Source organism: Taudactylus pleione, unplaced genomic scaffold (genome assembly GCF_031769625.1).
Source record: "Taudactylus pleione unplaced genomic scaffold, aTauple2 ptg000326l, whole genome shotgun sequence".
In the NCBI taxonomy this organism is placed as follows: domain Eukaryota; kingdom Metazoa; phylum Chordata; class Amphibia; order Anura; family Myobatrachidae; genus Taudactylus; species Taudactylus pleione.
This window is the reverse complement of record NW_028284727.1, coordinates 8,914,394-8,932,505: the sequence shown is the minus strand read 5'-3', so window position 1 is coordinate 8,932,505 and position 18,112 is coordinate 8,914,394. Positions and strand designations below refer to the sequence as shown.

The following is an 18,112-nucleotide window of genomic DNA, read 5'->3' as shown; positions in this document are numbered from 1 at the left end:
ATGGATCTTTATGTTTTTGACTAAGGTAACCAATGAGAAATATTAGGGAATATGTGGCAATCTACATTTTGAATAAAACTTATGCTTTAAATCTACAGTTTACTTCAGAAGTATTTTGGTAGAATAGCAAGAATGTTTCAAATCATTAAATAATCACCATCACTTATTTAACAAAAAAATATGGAGAATGTTCTCTCTACTTGCTTCCTGAACTACTTTCTAGCAAGGCTTGAAACATAAATGTTTTTTCTGCTTAATCAGAAAATTTACTAAATCCACATCCTTTAAATATTTAGAATATTGGACTGATCCACATTTATTCTGTTCAGAACAGTTCTGGACCACCATCATCTCTCTTTTATCACATATTTCTATTTAAATATCCATTAATATACTATAACAGCCATCTTGTAATTTGGACTCTAAACAAGCACTGCACATCCTTCGATTAATCACCAAAAACTCAGGTCAAAATAGGTAATAAAGATATCAAATGTAGGCATTTACCAAGCTATTAATATATCTGTCATGTAGTTACTATACATATTATTCCTACTTGACTATCTCATATGCCTCTATCCATGCTCCCCTTAATCTGCTTCCATAATCAAGCTTCCACACTTCTCTTCATATCCTACTAAATGACTAAACCTTTCCTACTTAGATGAAAATCTGCTAAACCCCATTAATGGGCATGTCCCACACTAATGGCAATCCTGAAGGGGTTATATATTTAGTAGATTTGTACGTATCTGCTGCATTATCACAGTGTTCAACATTAACACGTGTAACACATTATCCATGTCACCGATGATGAATTTTATTAATTATCTATGTTTTTACCTTTCTTTGGTTCTATAGATTCTTTTTCATGTCTTTTCTCTGGTGTCTCTAGATATGAAAAATATTATTATATAGCTAGTATAGCCTATTTTAAGAAATCATTTTGATAAATTGTTAGGAAATTAATGATAACATCAGTTCAATCATTTATTTAGATATTAAATTAGAAGATGAAAAACTATCATAAGCTTTTGTATATTACTGATTCCAAATGTAATCCTATTATGGCAAGAAAAGACTATGAGTATTAGACATCTTGTGTATGTATTTCTTGTAGACAGTTATAAGATACTGAGGGGAAGTATAGTGATTTTACAGTTTGTAGCCTCTATGATTAAGCAATAGCAACTGTGTCCATCTTACATGTGAAGCTACCTCTTCCAAGAAACTCTGATGCCTGGCTGTTTGGAGATATTCTACTTGTCAATCGAATTGTACTGGACAATAGCTTTCACTTATTTTGTCAGTATTATGAGAAAACATGTGCAAATATTCAAATTTGTATTCATCATTTTACATTTAACACAAATATCTTCATGTTTAATTAATGTTTTAATCTTAGCAAATTCAGATGGCATGCAAGTGCAGTGCATGTCTTGAGGAAAACCATAGGCCAAAACCCATGGTAATAGTTTTGTCCTTAAATAACATATTGCATTAGGCATCTGTGCAAACTTCATCTTAACTCATAGCTTATTCGATGTGTGAAGTGGAGAAAGTCTACTCAGGAGATAGCATAGCACACAAACGTATGCTAAACTAAACTGCTCAAGCACCTGCAAACAGTGTCATGGAAAATCATGCTGATTTTTAACAAGGGGCTACAATATAAAAAAGAGACTATATTGCAAAAGAGATTATGTAGTAAAATATAAAAATTACATTAGATGTGGTGACAGTTTTGATTTATTAAATCAATATATTTATCATAAATCTAAACTTTATTCAGTTTTTCTGTCATAAACATTAAAATGCATGGTCATGCATTTGGTTACCTTTCTTTGCTTTTGTTGGTTCTTCAAGTTTTTTCACTTCTTTTTCTAAAAAGAAAAGTAAATCAGTGGGTCTCGATCATCATGGCATTTTAATAAGCAGTTGTGCATCATTTTTTCTTAAGACTAAATAAGATAACTTTTATGGTTAACTGTCATAAGTTCTGCTGGCTCCTCATGTTTTTTCACTAGTGTATCTAAAAAGATATATCCAGTGAGTGATAGACTATCTGTCTTTAAGTTTAAATGCAATGTGCCATGAGTTTAGCTAAAAAATAAGTGGTGTAATAGCTACAATGTGTCTTTGCCTTGAATTAATACAAGCATATATCCTAATCAGTGTATCAATCAAAAAATAGGCCTTTTCCTATCCTATCTGTGCTCAGGACTGTAACTTTGAAGAGGTTGTTTGATATTAATTTGACATTTACTAAAAAACAGTCCCCTCTCAATTAAAGTGTTATATACGTTAGTTTTTTATTTAAAACAATCACAAAAAAATCTATCAATGTCCAAGTGGCCACAAATTGCAAGGAAAACTACTGATCATCTTTGTCCTTATATAACTTTCGGTAGAAAAGAAGGTCTGACATAGTCACCATGGATTTTAGTTAGAGCTACTCTTTTAGATTAGTGCTGCAAGAGAGAAGTTTATGTACTGACCAAAGTCACTAACATTTGTTCCAGCTCATGTTGAGTTAGAGCCATATGTCCTTAAACACTTTAGGTAACTTAAAATACTGTATATGGTTACCTTTCTTCTCTTTTACTGGTTCTTCAGGTTTTTTCACTTGTGCCTCTGCAAAAGAAATTGCTCAAGATTAATTTACAGTACATATTAAATATTTTCTACAAAAAGATTTCATTTTAGGTTAGCTAAAACCTTCTATTTCTCTAACTACCTTTGATTGTGATGGATCTTTATGTTTTTGACTAAGGTAACCAATGGGAAATATTAGGGAATATGTGGCAATCTACATTTTGAATAAAACTTATGCTTTAAATCTACAGTTTACTTCAGAAGTATTTTGGTAGAATAGCAAGAATGTTTCAAATCATTAAATAATCACCATCACTTATTTAACAAAAAAATATGGAGAATGTTCTCTCTACTTGCTTCCTGAACTACTTTCTAGCAAGGCTTGAAACATAAATGTTTTTTCTGCTTAATCAGAAAATTTACTAAATCCACATCCTTTAAATATTTAGAATATTGGACTGATCCACATTTATTCTGTTCAGAACAGTTCTGGACCACCATAATCTCTCTTTCATCACATATTTCTATTTAAATATCCATTAATATACTATAACAGCCATCTTGTAATTTGGACTCTAAACAAGCCCTGCACATCCTTCGATTAATCACCAAAAACTCAGGTCAAAATAGGTAATAAAGATATCAAATGTAGGCATTTACCAAGCTATTAATATATCTGTCATGTAGTTACTATACATATTATTCCTACTTGACTATCTCATATGCCTCTATCCATGCTCCCCTTAATCTGCTTCCATAATCAAGCTTCCACACTTCTCTTCATATCCTACTAAATGACTAAACCTTTCCTACTTAGATGAAAATCTGCTAAACCCCATTAATGGGCATGTCCCACACTAATGGCAATCCTGAAGGGGTTATAAATTTAGTAGATTTGTATGTATCTGCTGCAATATCACAGTGTTCAACATTAACACATGTAACACATTATCCGTGTCGCCGATGATGAATTTTATTAATTATCTATGTTTTTACCTTTCTTTGGTTCTATAGATTCTTTTTCAAGTCTTTTCTCTGGTGTCTCTAAATCTGAAAAATATTATTATATAGCTAGTATAGCCTATTTTAAGAAATCATTTTGATAAATTGTTAGGAAATGAATGATAACATCAGTTCAACCATTTATTTAGATATTAAATTAGAAGATGAAAAACTATCATAAGCTTTTGTATATTACTGATTCCAAATGTAATCCTATTATGGCAAGAAAAGACTATGAGTATTAGACATCTTGTTTATGTATTTCTTGTAGACAATTATAAGATACTGAGGGGAAGTATAGTGATTTTACAGTTTGTAGCCTCTATGATTAAGCAATAGCAACTCTGTCCATCTTACATGTGAGGCTACCTCTTACAAGAAACTCTGATGCCTGGCTATTTGGAGATATTCTACTTGTCAATCGAATTGTACTGGACAATAGCTTTCTCTTATTTTGTCAGTATTATGAGAAAACATGTGCAAATATGCAAATTTGTATTCATCATTTTATATTTAACACAAATATCTTCATGTTTAATTTATGTTTTAATCTTAGCAAATTCAGATGGCACGCAAGTGCAGTGCATGTCTTGAGGAAAACCATAGGCCAAAACCCATGGTAATAGTTTTGTCCTTAAATAACATATTGCATTAGGTATCTGTGCAAACTTCATCTTAACTCATAGCTTATTCGATGTGTGAAGTGGAGAAAGTCTACTCAGGAGATAGCATAGCACACAAACGTATGCTAAACTACACTGCTCAAGCACCTGCAAACAGTGTCATGGAAGATCATGCTGATTTTTAACAAGGGGCTACAATATAAAAAAGAGACTATATTGCAAAAGAGATTATATAGTAAAATATAAAAATTATATTAGAAGATGTGGTGACAGTTTTGATTTATTAAATCAATATATTTATCGTAAATCTAAAATTTATTCAGTTTTTCTGTCATAAACATTAAAATGCATGGTCATGCATTTGGTTACCTTTCTTTGGTTTTGTTGGTGCTTCAAGTTTTTTCACTTCTTTTTCTAAAAAGAAAAGTAAATCAGTGGGTCTCGATCATCATGGCATTTTAATAAGCAGTTGTGCATCATTTTTTCTTAAGACTAAATAAGATAACTTTTATGGTTAACTTTCTTCAGTTCTGCTGGCTCCTCATGTTTTTTCACTAGTGTATCTAAAAATAAATAGCCAGTGAGTGATAGACTATCTGTCTTTTAGTATAAATGCAATGTGCCATGAGTTTAGCTAAAAAATAAGTGGTGTAATAGCTACAATGTGTCATTGCCTTGAATTATTACAAGCATATATCCTAATCAGTGTATCAATCATAAAATTGACCTTTTCCTATCCTATCTGTGCTCAGGACTGTAACTTTGAAGAGGTTGTTTGAAATTAATTTGACATTTACTAAAAAACAGTCCCCTCTCAATTAAAGTGTTATATACGTTAGTTTTTTATTTAAAACAATCACAAAAAAAATCTATCAATGTCCAAGTGGCCACAAATTGCAAGGAAAACTACTGATCATCTTTGTCCTTATATAACTTTTGGTAGAAAAGAAGGTCTGACATAGTCACCATGGCTTTTAGTTAGAGCTACTCTTTTAGATTAGTGCTGCAAGAGAGAATTTTATGTACTGACCAAAGTCACTAACATTTGTTCCAGCTCATGTTGAGTTAGAGCCATATGTCCTTAAACACTTTAGGTAACTTAAAATACTGTATATGGTTACCTTTCTTCTCTTTTACTGGTTCTTCAGGTTTTTTCACTTGTGCCTCTGCAAAAGAAATTGCTCAGATTAATTTACAGTACATATTAAATATTTTCTACAAAAAGATTTCATTTTAGGTTAGCTAAAACTTTCTATTTCTCTAACTACCTTTGATTGTGATGGATCTTTATATTTTTGACTAAGGTAACCAATGGGAAATATTAGGGAATATGTGGCAATCTACATTTTGAATGAAAGTTATGCTTTAAATCTACAGTTTACTTTAGAAGTATTCTGGTAGAATAGCAAGAATGTTTTATATCATTAAATTATCACCATCACTTATTTAACAAAAAAATATGGAGAATGTTCTCCTCTCTACTTGCTTGCTGAACTACTTTCTAGCAAGGCTTGAAACATAAATGTTTTTTCTGCTTAATCAGAAAATTTACTAAATCCACATCCTTTAAGTATATTGAATTTTGGAATGATCCACATTTATTCTGTTCAGAACAGTTCTGGACCACCAAAATCTCTCTTTTATCACATATTTCTATTTAAATATCCATTAATATACTATAACAGCCATCTTGTAATTTGGACTCTAAACAAGCACTGCACATCCTTCGATTAATCACCAAAAACTCAGGTCAAAATAGGTAATAAAGATATCAAATGTAGCCACTAACCAAGCTATTAATATATCTGTCATGTAATTACTGTACATATTATTCCTACTTGACTATCTCATATGCCTCTATCCATGCTCCCCTTAATCTGCTTCCATAATCAAGTTTCCACACTTCTCTTCATATCCTACTAAATGACTAAACCTTTCCTACTTAGATGAAAATCTGCTAAACCCCTTTAATGGGCATGTCCCACACTAATGGCAATCCTGAAGGGGTTATATATTTTGTAGATTTGTATGTATCTGCTGCATTATCACAGTGTTCAACATTAACACATGTAACACATTATCCATGTCGCCGATGATGAATTTTATAAATTATCTATGTTTTTACCTTTCTTTGGTTCTATAGATTCTTTTTCAAGTCTTTTCTCTGGTGTCTCTAAATCTGAAAAATATTATTATATAGCTAGTATAGCCTATTTTAAGAAATCATTTTGATAAATTGTTAGGAAATGAATGATAACATCAGTTCAATCATATATTTAGATATTAAAATGTAATCCTATTATGGCAAGAAAAGACTATGAGTATTAGACATCTTGTGTATGTATTTCTTGTAGACAGTTATTTGATACTGAGGGGAAGTATAGTGACTTTACAGTTTGTAGCCTCTATGATTAAGCAATAGCAACTCTGTCCATCTTACATGTGAGGCTACCTCTTACAAGAAATTCTGATGCCTAGCTGTTTGGAGATATTCTACTTGTCAATCGAATTGTACTGGACAATAGCTATCTCTTATTTTCTCAGTATTATTAGAAAACATGTGCAAATATGCAAGTTTGTGTTCATCATTTTACATTTAACACAAATATCTTCATGTTTAATTAATGTTTTAATCTTAGCAAATTCAGATGGCACGCAAGTGCAGTGCATGTCTTGAAGAAGTCCATAGGCCAAAACCCATGGTAGTAGTTTTGTTCTTAAATGATATATTGCATTAGGCATCTGTGCGAACTTCCTCTTAACTAATAGCTTATTCAATGTGTGAAGTGGAGAAAGTCTACTCAGGAGGTTGCATTGCACACAAACATATCTTAAACTAAACTGCTCAAGCACCTGCAAACAGTGTCATGGAAGATCATGCTGATTTTTAACAAGGGGCTACAATATAAAAAAGAGACTATATTGCAAAAGAGATTATATTGTAAAATACAAAAATTACATTAGAAGATGTGGTGACATAATTTATTTAAGATATCAATATATTTATCATAAATCTTAACCTTATTCAGTTTTTCTGTCTTAAACATTAAAATGCATGGTAATGCACATGGTTACCTTTATTTGGTTTTTTTGGTTCTTCAAGTTTTTTCACTTGTTTGTCTAAAAAAAAGTAAATCAGTGGGTCTCGATCATCATGACATTTTAGCAAGCAGCTATAAATCACTTTTTCTTAAGGATAAATAAGATTTGTTTTATGGTTACCAGTCCTCAATTCTGCTGGCTCCTCTAAAACAAAAATAGCCGGTGAGTGATGGACTATCTGTCTTTTAGTATAAATGCAATGTGCCATGAGTTTAGCTCAAAAATAAGTGGTGTAATGGCTACATTGTGTAATTACCTTGAATTATTACAAGCATATATCCTAATCAGCGTATCAATCAAAAAATGGGCCATTTCCTAACCTATCTATGCTCAGGACTGTAACTTTGAAGAGGTTGTTGATATTAATTTGACATTTCCTAAACAACAGTCCCCTCTCAATTAAAGTGTTATATCGTTAGATTTGTTATTTAAAAAAATCACAAAAAAAATATCTATTTTTTAATGTCCATATGGCCACAGATTGCAAGGAAAACTACTGATCATCTTTGTCCTTGTATAACTTTCTGTAGAAAAGAAGTTCAGACATAGTCACCATGGCTTTTAGTTAGAGCTACTCTTTTAGATTTGTGCTGCAAGAGAGAAGTTTATGTACTGACCAAAGTCACGGACATTTGTTCCAGCTCATGTTGAGTTAGAGCCATATGTCCTTAAACACTTTGGGTAAGTTAAAATTCTATATATGGTTACCTTTCTTCTCTTTTACTGGTTCTTCAGGTTTTTTCACTTGTGCCTCTGCAAAAGAAATAGCTCAAGATTAATTTACAGTACATATTAAACATTTTCTATGAAAAGATTTCATTTTAGGTTTGCTAAGACTTTCTATTTCTCTAACTACCTTTGATTGTGATGGATCTTTATATTTTCAACTAAGGTAACCAATTGGAAATGTTAGGGAACACGTGGCAATCTACACTTTGTATAAAACCTATGCTATAAATCTACAGTTTACTTCAGAAGTATTTGGTAGAATAGCAAGAATGTTTCATACCATTATATTATCACCATCACTTATTTAACTAAAATATATGAAGAATGGTCTCCTGCCTCCTGAGCTACTTTCTAGAAAAGCTTGAAACATAAAGTTTTTTCTGCTTAATCAGAAAATTTACCATATCCACATCCTTTAAATATTTTGAATTTTGGACTGTCCCACATTTATTTTGTTCAGAACAGTTCTGGACCACCATCATCTCTCTTTTATCACATATTTCTAATTAAATATCCATTAATAAACTATAACAGCCATTTTGTAATTTGGACTCTAAACAAGCACTGCACATCCTTCTATTAATGACCAAAAACTCAGGTCAAAATAAGTAATAAAGATATCAAATGTAGACATTAACCAAGCTATTAATATATCTATTATCTAATTACTGTACAAATTATTCCTACTTGACTACCTCATATGCCTCTATCCATGCTCCCCTTAATCTGCTTCCATAATCAAGCTTCCACACTTCTCTTCATATCCTACTAAATGACTAAATGTTTGCTCCTCAGTTGAAAATATGCTAAACCCTTTAATGGGCATGCCCCACACTAATGGCAAGCCTGAAAGCGTTATATATTTAGTGAATTTGTACATATCTGCTGCATTATCACAGTATTCATCATTAACACATGTAGCATATTATCCATGTCGCTGATGATAAATTTTATAAATTATCTATGTTTTTACCTTTCTTTGTTTCTTCAGATTCTTTTTCTTGTTTTTTCTCTGTTATCTCTAAGTATTAAGAATATTATTATATAGATAGTATAGGCTATTTAAAAAAAAATGGTAAATTGTTATGAAATTAATGATAACATCAGTTCAATCATATATTTAGATATTAAAGTATAAGATGAAAAACTATCATAAGCTTTCATATACTACTGATTCCAAACGTAATCCAATTATGACAAGAAAATAATATGAGTATTAGATATCTTGTGTATGTATTTCTTGTAGACACTTATAAGATACTGAGGGAAGTATAGTTACTTTACAGTTTGTAGCCTCTATAATGAGGCATTAGCAACTCTGTCCATTTTACATGTGAGGTTACCTCTTACCAACAAATCTGATTCCTGGCTTTTTGAACACATTGTACTCGTCAATCTAATTGTGCAGGACAATAGTTTTCTTCTATTTTGTAAGCATATGGATATAACATTTGCAAATATGTAAATTTGTGTTCATCATTTTATATTTAACAGAAGAATCTTCTTGTTTAATTAATGTTTTAATCTTAGCAAAATCAGATGGCACCCAAGTGCAGTGCATGTCTTCAGGAAGACCATAGGCCAAAACCCATGGTAACAGTTTTGTTTTTAAACTACATATTGCATTATGCATCTGTGTGATCTTCCTCTTAACTCTTAGCTTATTTGGTGTGTGAAGTGGAGGAAGTCTAATTAGGAGATAGCATACCACATAAACAAATCCTAAACTAAACTGCTCAAGCACCTGTGAACTGTATCATGAAAGACCATGTTTATTTTTTACAAGGGGTTAGAATATAAAAAAAGAGACTATATTCCAAAAATAGACTATATTGTAAAATATAAAAATTACATTAGAAGATGTGGTGACATATTTAATTTAAGAAATCAATATATTTATCAAAAATCTTTACTTTATTCAGTTTTCCTGCCATAAACATTAAAATGCATGGTCATGCATATGGTTACCTTTCTTTGGTTTTGTTGGTTCTTCAAGCTTTTTCACTTGCTTTTCTAAAAAGAAATGTTAATCAGTGGGTCTTCATCATCATGACATTTTAGTTAGCAGTTGTGCATAATTTTTTCTTTAGGCTAAATAAGACAATTTTTTATGGTTAACTGTCTTCAGTTCTGCTGGCTCCTCATGTTTTTTCGCTAGTTTATCTAAAAAAATAAATAGCCAATGAAAGATGAACTATCTGCCTTTTAGCATACATGCAATTTGTCACAAGTTTAGCTAAAAAATAAGTGGTGTAATGGTTACAATAGGTCATTACTTTGAATTATTCCAAACATATATGCTGATCAGTGTATCAATCCAAAAATTGGAATTATCCTAACCAATCTGTTTCCAGGAGTGTAACACTGAAGAGGTTGTTTGATTTAAATTTGATATTTACTAAACAACAGTACCCTCCTATATTGGTAGAATTGTTATATAGTACAATCACAATAAAAATCTCTTTATTGGTGTCCAAGTGGCCACAAATTGCAAGGAAAACTACTGATCATCTTTGTCCTTATATAACTTTCTGTAGAAAAGAAGGTCTGACATAGTCAACATGGCTTTTAGTTAGAGCTGGTCTTTTAGACTAGTGCTGCAGGAGAGAAGTTTATGTACTGACCAAAGTCACTAACATTGGTTCCAGCTCATGTTGAGTTAGAGCCATAAGTCCTTAAAAACTTCATGTAACTTTAAATACTGTATATGGTTACCTTTCTTCTCTTTTACTGGTTCTTCAGATTTTTTCACTTGTGCCTCTGCAAAAGAAATTGCTCAAGTTTAATTTACAGTATATATTAAACATTTTCTACAAAAAATAATTTTAGGTTAGCTAAAACTTTATATTTTTCTAACTACCTTTAATTGTGATGGATCTTTATATTTGTGACTAATGTAACTAATAGAAAATTGCTAGTGAAGAAATCGCAATCTACATTTTGTATAAAAGCTGTACTATAAATCTAAAGTTTACATTAAAAGTATTTGGTAGAATAGCTAGAATTTTTCATATCATTAAATTATCACCATCACTTTTTTTACTTAAATCTATGGAGAATATTCCTATCTCTACTTGCTCTCCTGAACTACTTTCTTGCAAAGCTTGAGAAATTAATGTTTTTTCCTGCTTATTCAGAAAATTTACTAAATCCACACCCTTTAAGATTTTTATTTTGGAAAGTTCCACATTCATTCTGTTCAGAACAGTTCTCGACCACTATCATATCTCTTTTATCACATATTTCCATTTAAATAACCACTAATATACTATAACAGCAATCTTGTAATTTGAACTCTAAACAAGCACTGCACATCCTTCGATTAATCACCAAAAACTCAGGTCATAATAGGTAATAAAGATATCAAATGTAGACATTAACCGAGCTATTGAAATATCTGTCATGCAATTACTGTACATATTATTATTATTTGACTATCTCATATTCCTCTATCCATGCTCCCCTTAATCTGCTTCGATAATCAAGCTTCCACAATTCTCTTCATATCCTACTAAATATCTAAATCTTTCCTCCTCAGTTGAAAATTTGCTAAACCTCTTTAATGGGCATGCCCCACAATAATGGTAAGCCAGAAAGGGTTATATATTTAATGAATTTGTACATATCTGCTGCATTATCACAGTATTCATCATTAACACATGTAGCATATTAACCATGTCACTGATAATAATTTTTTAAATTATCTATGTTTTTACCTTTCTTTGGTTCTACAGAATCTTTTTCTTGCTTTTTCTCTAGTGTCTCTTAATATGAAAAATATTATTATATAGATAGTATAGCCTATTTTAAGAAATCATTTTCATAAATTGTTAGGAAATGAATGATAACATCAGATCAATCATAAATTCAGATATTAAATTATAAGATGAAAAACTATCATAACCTTTCATATACTACTGATTCCAAACGAAATCAAATTATGATTAGAAAAGAATATGAGTATTAGACATCTTGTGTATGTATTTCTTGTAGACAGTTATAAGATACTGAGGGGAAGTATAGTGACTGTACAGTTTGTAACCTCTATGATCAAGCATTAGCAACTCTGTCCATCTTACATGTGAGGCTACCTCTTACCAAAAACTCTGATTCCTGGCTTTTTGAACACATTGTACTTGTCAATCTAATTTTACGGGACAATAGTTTTCTTCTATTTTGTAAGCATATGGAGAAAACATTTGCAAATATGTAAATTTGTGTTCAACATTTTACATTTAACACAAGAATCTTCATGTTTAATTAATGCTTTAATCTTAGCAAGATCAGATGGAACCCAAGTGCAGTGTATGTCTTGAGGAAGACCATAGGTCATAACCCATGGTAACAGTTTTATTTTTATACTACATGATATTATGCATCTGTGTGAACTTCCTCTTAACTCTTAGCTTATTTGGTGTGTGAAGTGGAGGAAGTCTAATCAGGAGATAACATACCACATAAACAAATCCTAAACTAAACTGCTCAAGCACCTGCAAACTGTGTCATGAAAGACCATGTTGATTTTTAACAAGGGGCTACAATATAAAAAGAGACTATATTCCAAGAGAGACTATATTGTAAAATATAAAAATTACATTAGAAGATGTGGTGACAGATTTGATTTAAGAAATCAATATATTTATCATAAATCTTTACTTTATTCAGTTTTCCTGCCATAAATATTAAAATGCATGGTCATACATATGGTTACCTTTCTTTGGTTTTGTTGGTTCTTCAAGTTTTTTCACTTGTTTTTCTAAAAAGAAAAGTAAATCAGTGGATCTCGATCATCATGACATTTTAATAAGGAGTTGTGCATAATTTTTTAAATTTATTGGTGTCCAAGTGGCCACAAATTGGAAGGAAACCTACTGATCATCTATGTCCTTATAACTTTCTGTAGAAAAGAAGGTCTAAGATAGTCAACATGGCTTTTATTTAGAGCTACTCTTTCAGATTAGTGCTGCAGGAGAGAAGTTTATGTACTGACCACAGTCGCTAACATTGGTTCCAGCTCATGTTGAGTTAGAGCTATATGTCCTTAAACACTTTAGGTAACTTAAAATACTGTATATGGTTACCTTTCTTCTCTTTTACTGGTGCTTCATATTTTTTAACTTGTGCCTCTGCAAAAGAAATTGCTCAAGATAAATTTACAATACATATTAAACATTTTCTACAAAAAATATAATTTTAGGTTAGCTAAAACTTTATATTTCTCTAACTACCTTTGATTGTTATGGATCTTTTTATTTTCAACTAATGTAACTTATAGGAAATTGCTAGTGAATAAGTGACAATCTACATTTTGTATAAAAGCTATACTGTAAATTTACAGTTTACCTTAGAAGTATTTAGTAGGATAGCTAGAATGTTTCATATCATCAAATTATCACGATCACTTATTTTACTTAAAAGTATGGTGAATATTCCCCTTTCTACTCGCCTCCTGAACTACTTTCTATCAAAACTTGAAACAAATGTTTTTTCTGCTTAATCAGAAATTTTACTAAATCCACATCCTTTAAATTTTTTTAATTTTAGAATGTTTCACATTTATTCTGTGCAGAACAGTTCTGGACCATCATCATCTCTCTTTTATCACATATTTCCAATTAAATATCCAATAATATTCTAAAACAGTCATCTTCTAATTTGGACTCTAAACAAGCACTGCAGATCCTTTGATTAATCATCAAAAACTCAGGTCAAAATAGGTAATAAAGATATCAAATGTAGACATTAACCAAGCTATAAATTTAAATGTCATGTAATTACTATCTCATATGCCTCTTCCCATGCTCCCCTTAATCTTCCTCCTAAATCAAGCTTTTACACTTTTCTTCATCTCCTTCTAAATGACGAAACCTTTCCTCCTTAGTTGAAAATCTGGTTAAGCCCTTTAATGGGCATGCCCCACAGTAATGGGAAGTCTGAAGGGGTTATATATTTAGTGGATTTGTACGTATCTGCTGCATTATCACAGTTTTCATCAATAACACATGTAGCACATTATCCATGTCACCAATTATACATTTTAAAAACTATCTATGTTTTTACCTTTCTTAGATTCTACAGATTCTTTTTCTAGTTTTTTCTCTGGTGTCTCTAAATATGAAAAATAATAGTAAATAGATAGTAAAGCCTTTTAAAAAAATAATTTAGATAAGTTGTTAGGAAATTAATAATAATATCAGGTTAATCTTATATTTAGATATTAAATTAGAAGACAAAAAAGTATTGTAAGATTTTGTATACTACTGATTCGAAATGTAATCCTATTATGGCAAGAAAAGACTGAGTATTAGATATCTTGTGTATGTATCTCTTGCAGACAGTTTTTATATACTGAGGGAAAGTATGGTGACTGTACAGTTTGTAGCTGCTATGTTTAAGCATTAGCAACTCTGTCCGTCAGAGGTGATCAGCTTTTGGAACGCACATTACACACAGGACACCAGAAGTTCTCTCCCAGAGGCAGCACACGTGTGCAGAGTAGCGGATGCTACTCATTGCTATTCCCCAGGACATTGGAGAAGCCGCAGACTGGGAGGAGCAGTCCCTGTGCACCAGAACTCGGGATGCCAGTTACCAGGTGAGCAACACTATATGCGCCATTGACATTTATGCACAAGACTGTGTTTTTACAAAAGTCCACTATTGAATGCTAGATTCTTCCCTTTGCCACTGGAATAAGAGCATATGGAGCATAAACAGTTCTCTCCTCCCCATTCAGCCAAACACTTTGATGAGGGTTTGTTACCTCAGCCATGGAAGGCTAATATTAGGTAGAGGAGGTGACCTAGTGGAATTCTAAATATTCTGAAATATTTTACAGTATTAACATCATATAAACAACTAATCATATTAACTTTTTGTGTGCATGGGTATCATACTAACCAACCACGTGGGACTATATAATATGTCTGGATACTAACCCAAGAACTAAACCCACTGCATGAGATTTCCTACATCTAATTTTGCTGATAAACTAAGTGTCCTATTTGCATATCCATTATGTCTAACCGTAATTATATGTGATTGTTTGTCGATATTGGTCCTACAGTATGTCTGATACTATTGTGTTTTATCATATGTAAAGTAAAATATTTCTTATATTCTAACTAAGTGCTCCCGTTGGTTGTATATATTTTTGGTTCACTTATTAATGTGGATTACCAGACCCATATATGCTGCTGGATTGAATTGGGTTACAATTATCATTCTAATTTTAAACTGGATTCATAGCTATAAAATAAACATACAATAATTATTTGTTTTAAGTAAACCTTATTATTTAGTGCCCACTAATAGCAAATCTTACTCTGATGCCTGTTTGTCTGGACACAGTCTGCTGGTCAGTCTAATTTTGTACTGGACAATAGTTTTCTCCTTTTTGTCAGCATATGTAGAAAACATTTGCAAATATGTAAATTTGTGGTCATCATTTTAAAGGATGAGTGGTTTGGATTCTGTAGAATCTGAACCACTTCAAACAGCAAGGATCCAAGTCCACCTGAGTTGCGGCTTGGGTGTTCCCACCTGACTCGGATTCTACTGTGTCTCCTTGGTCCTTAGCCCTCTGTGTATACAAGCACTGTAACTCCTTGGGCAGTAGCCCCCTGTGTACAAAAGCACAGGGACTCCTTGGGCCTTAGGCCTGTGTACAAAAGTGCCATGACTTTTTTGGCAAAAGTCCCCTGTGTATAAAAGTACCGTGACTCCTTGGGCAGTAGCCGTCTGTGTATAAATTAAAATCACCATAACTCCTTGGGCAGTAGCCTTTTGGCCTTTTGTGTATAAAGCACCATTATGTATTGGGCTTTAGCCCTCTGTGTATACAAGCACTGTGACTCCTTAGGCCATAGCCTTCTGCATATAAAAGCACCATGACTCCTTGGGCAGTATCCCTCTCTGTATAAAAGTACTGTGACTCCTTGGGCATTAGCCCTCTGTGTATACAAGCACTGTGACTCCTTGGGCCTTAGCCCTCTGTTTATATACATGCACCATGACTCCTTGGGTAGTAGGCCTCTCTGTATAAAAGCACCATGAATCCTTAGGCTGCAGCCCTCTGTGTATAAAAGCACCATGACTACTTGGGCAGTAGCACTCAGTGTGTGTGTAAGCACCGTGAATAATTGGGGAGTAGCCCTCAGTGTGTGTGCAAGCACTGTGAATAATTGGGCAGAAGCCCTCAATGTGTGTAAGCACCATGAATAATTGGGCAGAATCCCTCAGTGTGTGTAAGCACTGTGAATAATTGGGCTTTTTAACCCTCAGTGTGTGTAAGCACCATGAATAATTGGGCAGTAGCCCTCAGTGTGTGTAAGCTTTGTGAATAATTGGGCAGTAGCTCACAGTGTGTTTTCAATTTTCATCAACATGGATCATGACAACCAACTGAGTTTAGAGCAGAAGAAGCAAGAAAATGCCAGCAGTGCAGCTGCTGGAACCAGTCATGATGACGATATTAGTCATTCACTATCATCTAAAGTAGATGCTCAAGGGCATAGAGGCTTTAAAAAATTAGGGTATCTGAAATAAAAAAAATCAAGATTTCACACAGGTACACACAAAAAACCTCTAAAGGTTAGTGCAGAAAAACAGAAAATTGGCAATATACCATTGACCACACGTAGTGGCAAGGAAAGGCTCATGCCTTGGTCTTTATTCCTTAGTGTTGGTTCTGCACCTGTCAGTAAGGCATCTTCTGCCTCTCATTATAACAATGAAAGATCTTTTAGAAGAAGTGTAAAACAACTGAAAACCACTAAGGCAGTAGATCAAACTGTGTGTTCAGAAACACAAATGTCAGAGGAGAGTCAAGTGTGTGCATGAGTGCCATGTGTGAGCCTGGCCTTTCAGAAGAGCTGCCTTCCACAGTTTCTTCTCCATCTGTATTTGTGGAGATGAGCAGCATAAGTATTGCTGATGACATAGAAATTGAGGATGCCAATGTGGAATTGCAAGATGATGAGGGGGATATTTCTGTTGCTGACGCTGGCACTAATGAGGATATTGAGGATGAGGATGTTGTTGGTGTAAGTCAGGCACTGGTGGAAGCAGCTCTTGGCCATGATAAGAAGAAGGCCTTTGGCATGCTTGGGACCATACAGGACCAACAAATCCACCTCTTATGTCTGGAACTATTTTTACCCAAATCCGCACAACATTTGTTAAGCCATTTGTAGCCGTTATGGAACCACAGTAAATAGAGGTAGGGATGTTAAGCATCTAGGAACCTCCACAGGTTCATCTGCAGCAAGCTCATGACAAGTATTTTATAACATCAGAAACTGGTGTTAAAAATTAACAAGCAGTCCAGCATCAGCTAGCTCCCTTCTCTCTACTACATCCAAGCATCTGCAATCTCCACCACCAACACCATCATCCACAGTATCCTCAGTAATGATCAGAGGTAGTCCAGCATCCAATTTGCTAGGTGACATCCCCTTTCTAGGACTCCTCAGAAGAATCCTTGAGTGCTAGACCTGCTGCTGCTGGGGGTGGATCTTCATCCCAAAAGTGGACAAAGAAGACTACTAGTAGTAGTTTAACAAAACAATTGACTGTTAAATAATCTATTGCAAAGGGAAGCAAGTATGATAGCTCTCACCCAGTCACACAGCGGGTCACTGATACCATGACAGCTATACTGGTAATAGATCTGCATCCAATATCTGCAATTAATGCAGTGGGTTTTACAAAGTTAATTGAAAGTCTCTGGTACAAAATTCCATCTCGGTTTTATTTTACCCAAAAAGCCATTCCTCAGCTGTACCAGGATGTTAAAAAGAACCTAATTATTGCACTTCAAAGTGCCATTGTAACAACTGTCCACTTAACCACAAATATGTGGACAAGCGGTAGTGGGCAAACTAAATATTACATGACTGTGACAGCCCACTGGGTGGGTGAATCACCTTCAGCAGCAGCAGAAGCAGTATCTAATAAACACCAACATCTCATTCTGAGGCAGGCTACTTTGTGTATCACCGGATTCAATAAAAGGCATACCACTGACAACCTCTTAAAAAACTAAGAGATGTCATAGAAAC

General features: G+C 33.2%; 1 protein-coding gene across 1 annotated transcript in view; it reads right to left on the bottom strand.

Annotated features, from left to right (window-relative positions):
* Nucleotides 1-5,285: 5,285 nt before the first annotated feature.
* LOC148509478 (uncharacterized) overlaps nucleotides 5,286-18,112 on the bottom strand; it is a 621,587-nt gene continuing 608,760 nt past the window's right edge. Inside the window, exons 87-97 of the mRNA XM_088443077.1 lie at nucleotides 14,112-14,159; nucleotides 13,133-13,177; nucleotides 12,763-12,807; nucleotides 11,768-11,815; nucleotides 10,767-10,811; nucleotides 10,020-10,064; nucleotides 9,025-9,072; nucleotides 8,031-8,075; nucleotides 7,296-7,340; nucleotides 6,346-6,399; nucleotides 5,286-5,386 (exon numbers count right to left, since the gene is read on the bottom strand). Coding sequence (XP_088299203.1) covers nucleotides 5,286-5,386; nucleotides 6,346-6,399; nucleotides 7,296-7,340; nucleotides 8,031-8,075; nucleotides 9,025-9,072; nucleotides 10,020-10,064; nucleotides 10,767-10,811; nucleotides 11,768-11,815; nucleotides 12,763-12,807; nucleotides 13,133-13,177; nucleotides 14,112-14,159 — 569 coding nt within the window. The remainder of the gene's footprint in view (nucleotides 5,387-6,345; nucleotides 6,400-7,295; nucleotides 7,341-8,030; nucleotides 8,076-9,024; nucleotides 9,073-10,019; nucleotides 10,065-10,766; nucleotides 10,812-11,767; nucleotides 11,816-12,762; nucleotides 12,808-13,132; nucleotides 13,178-14,111; nucleotides 14,160-18,112) is intronic.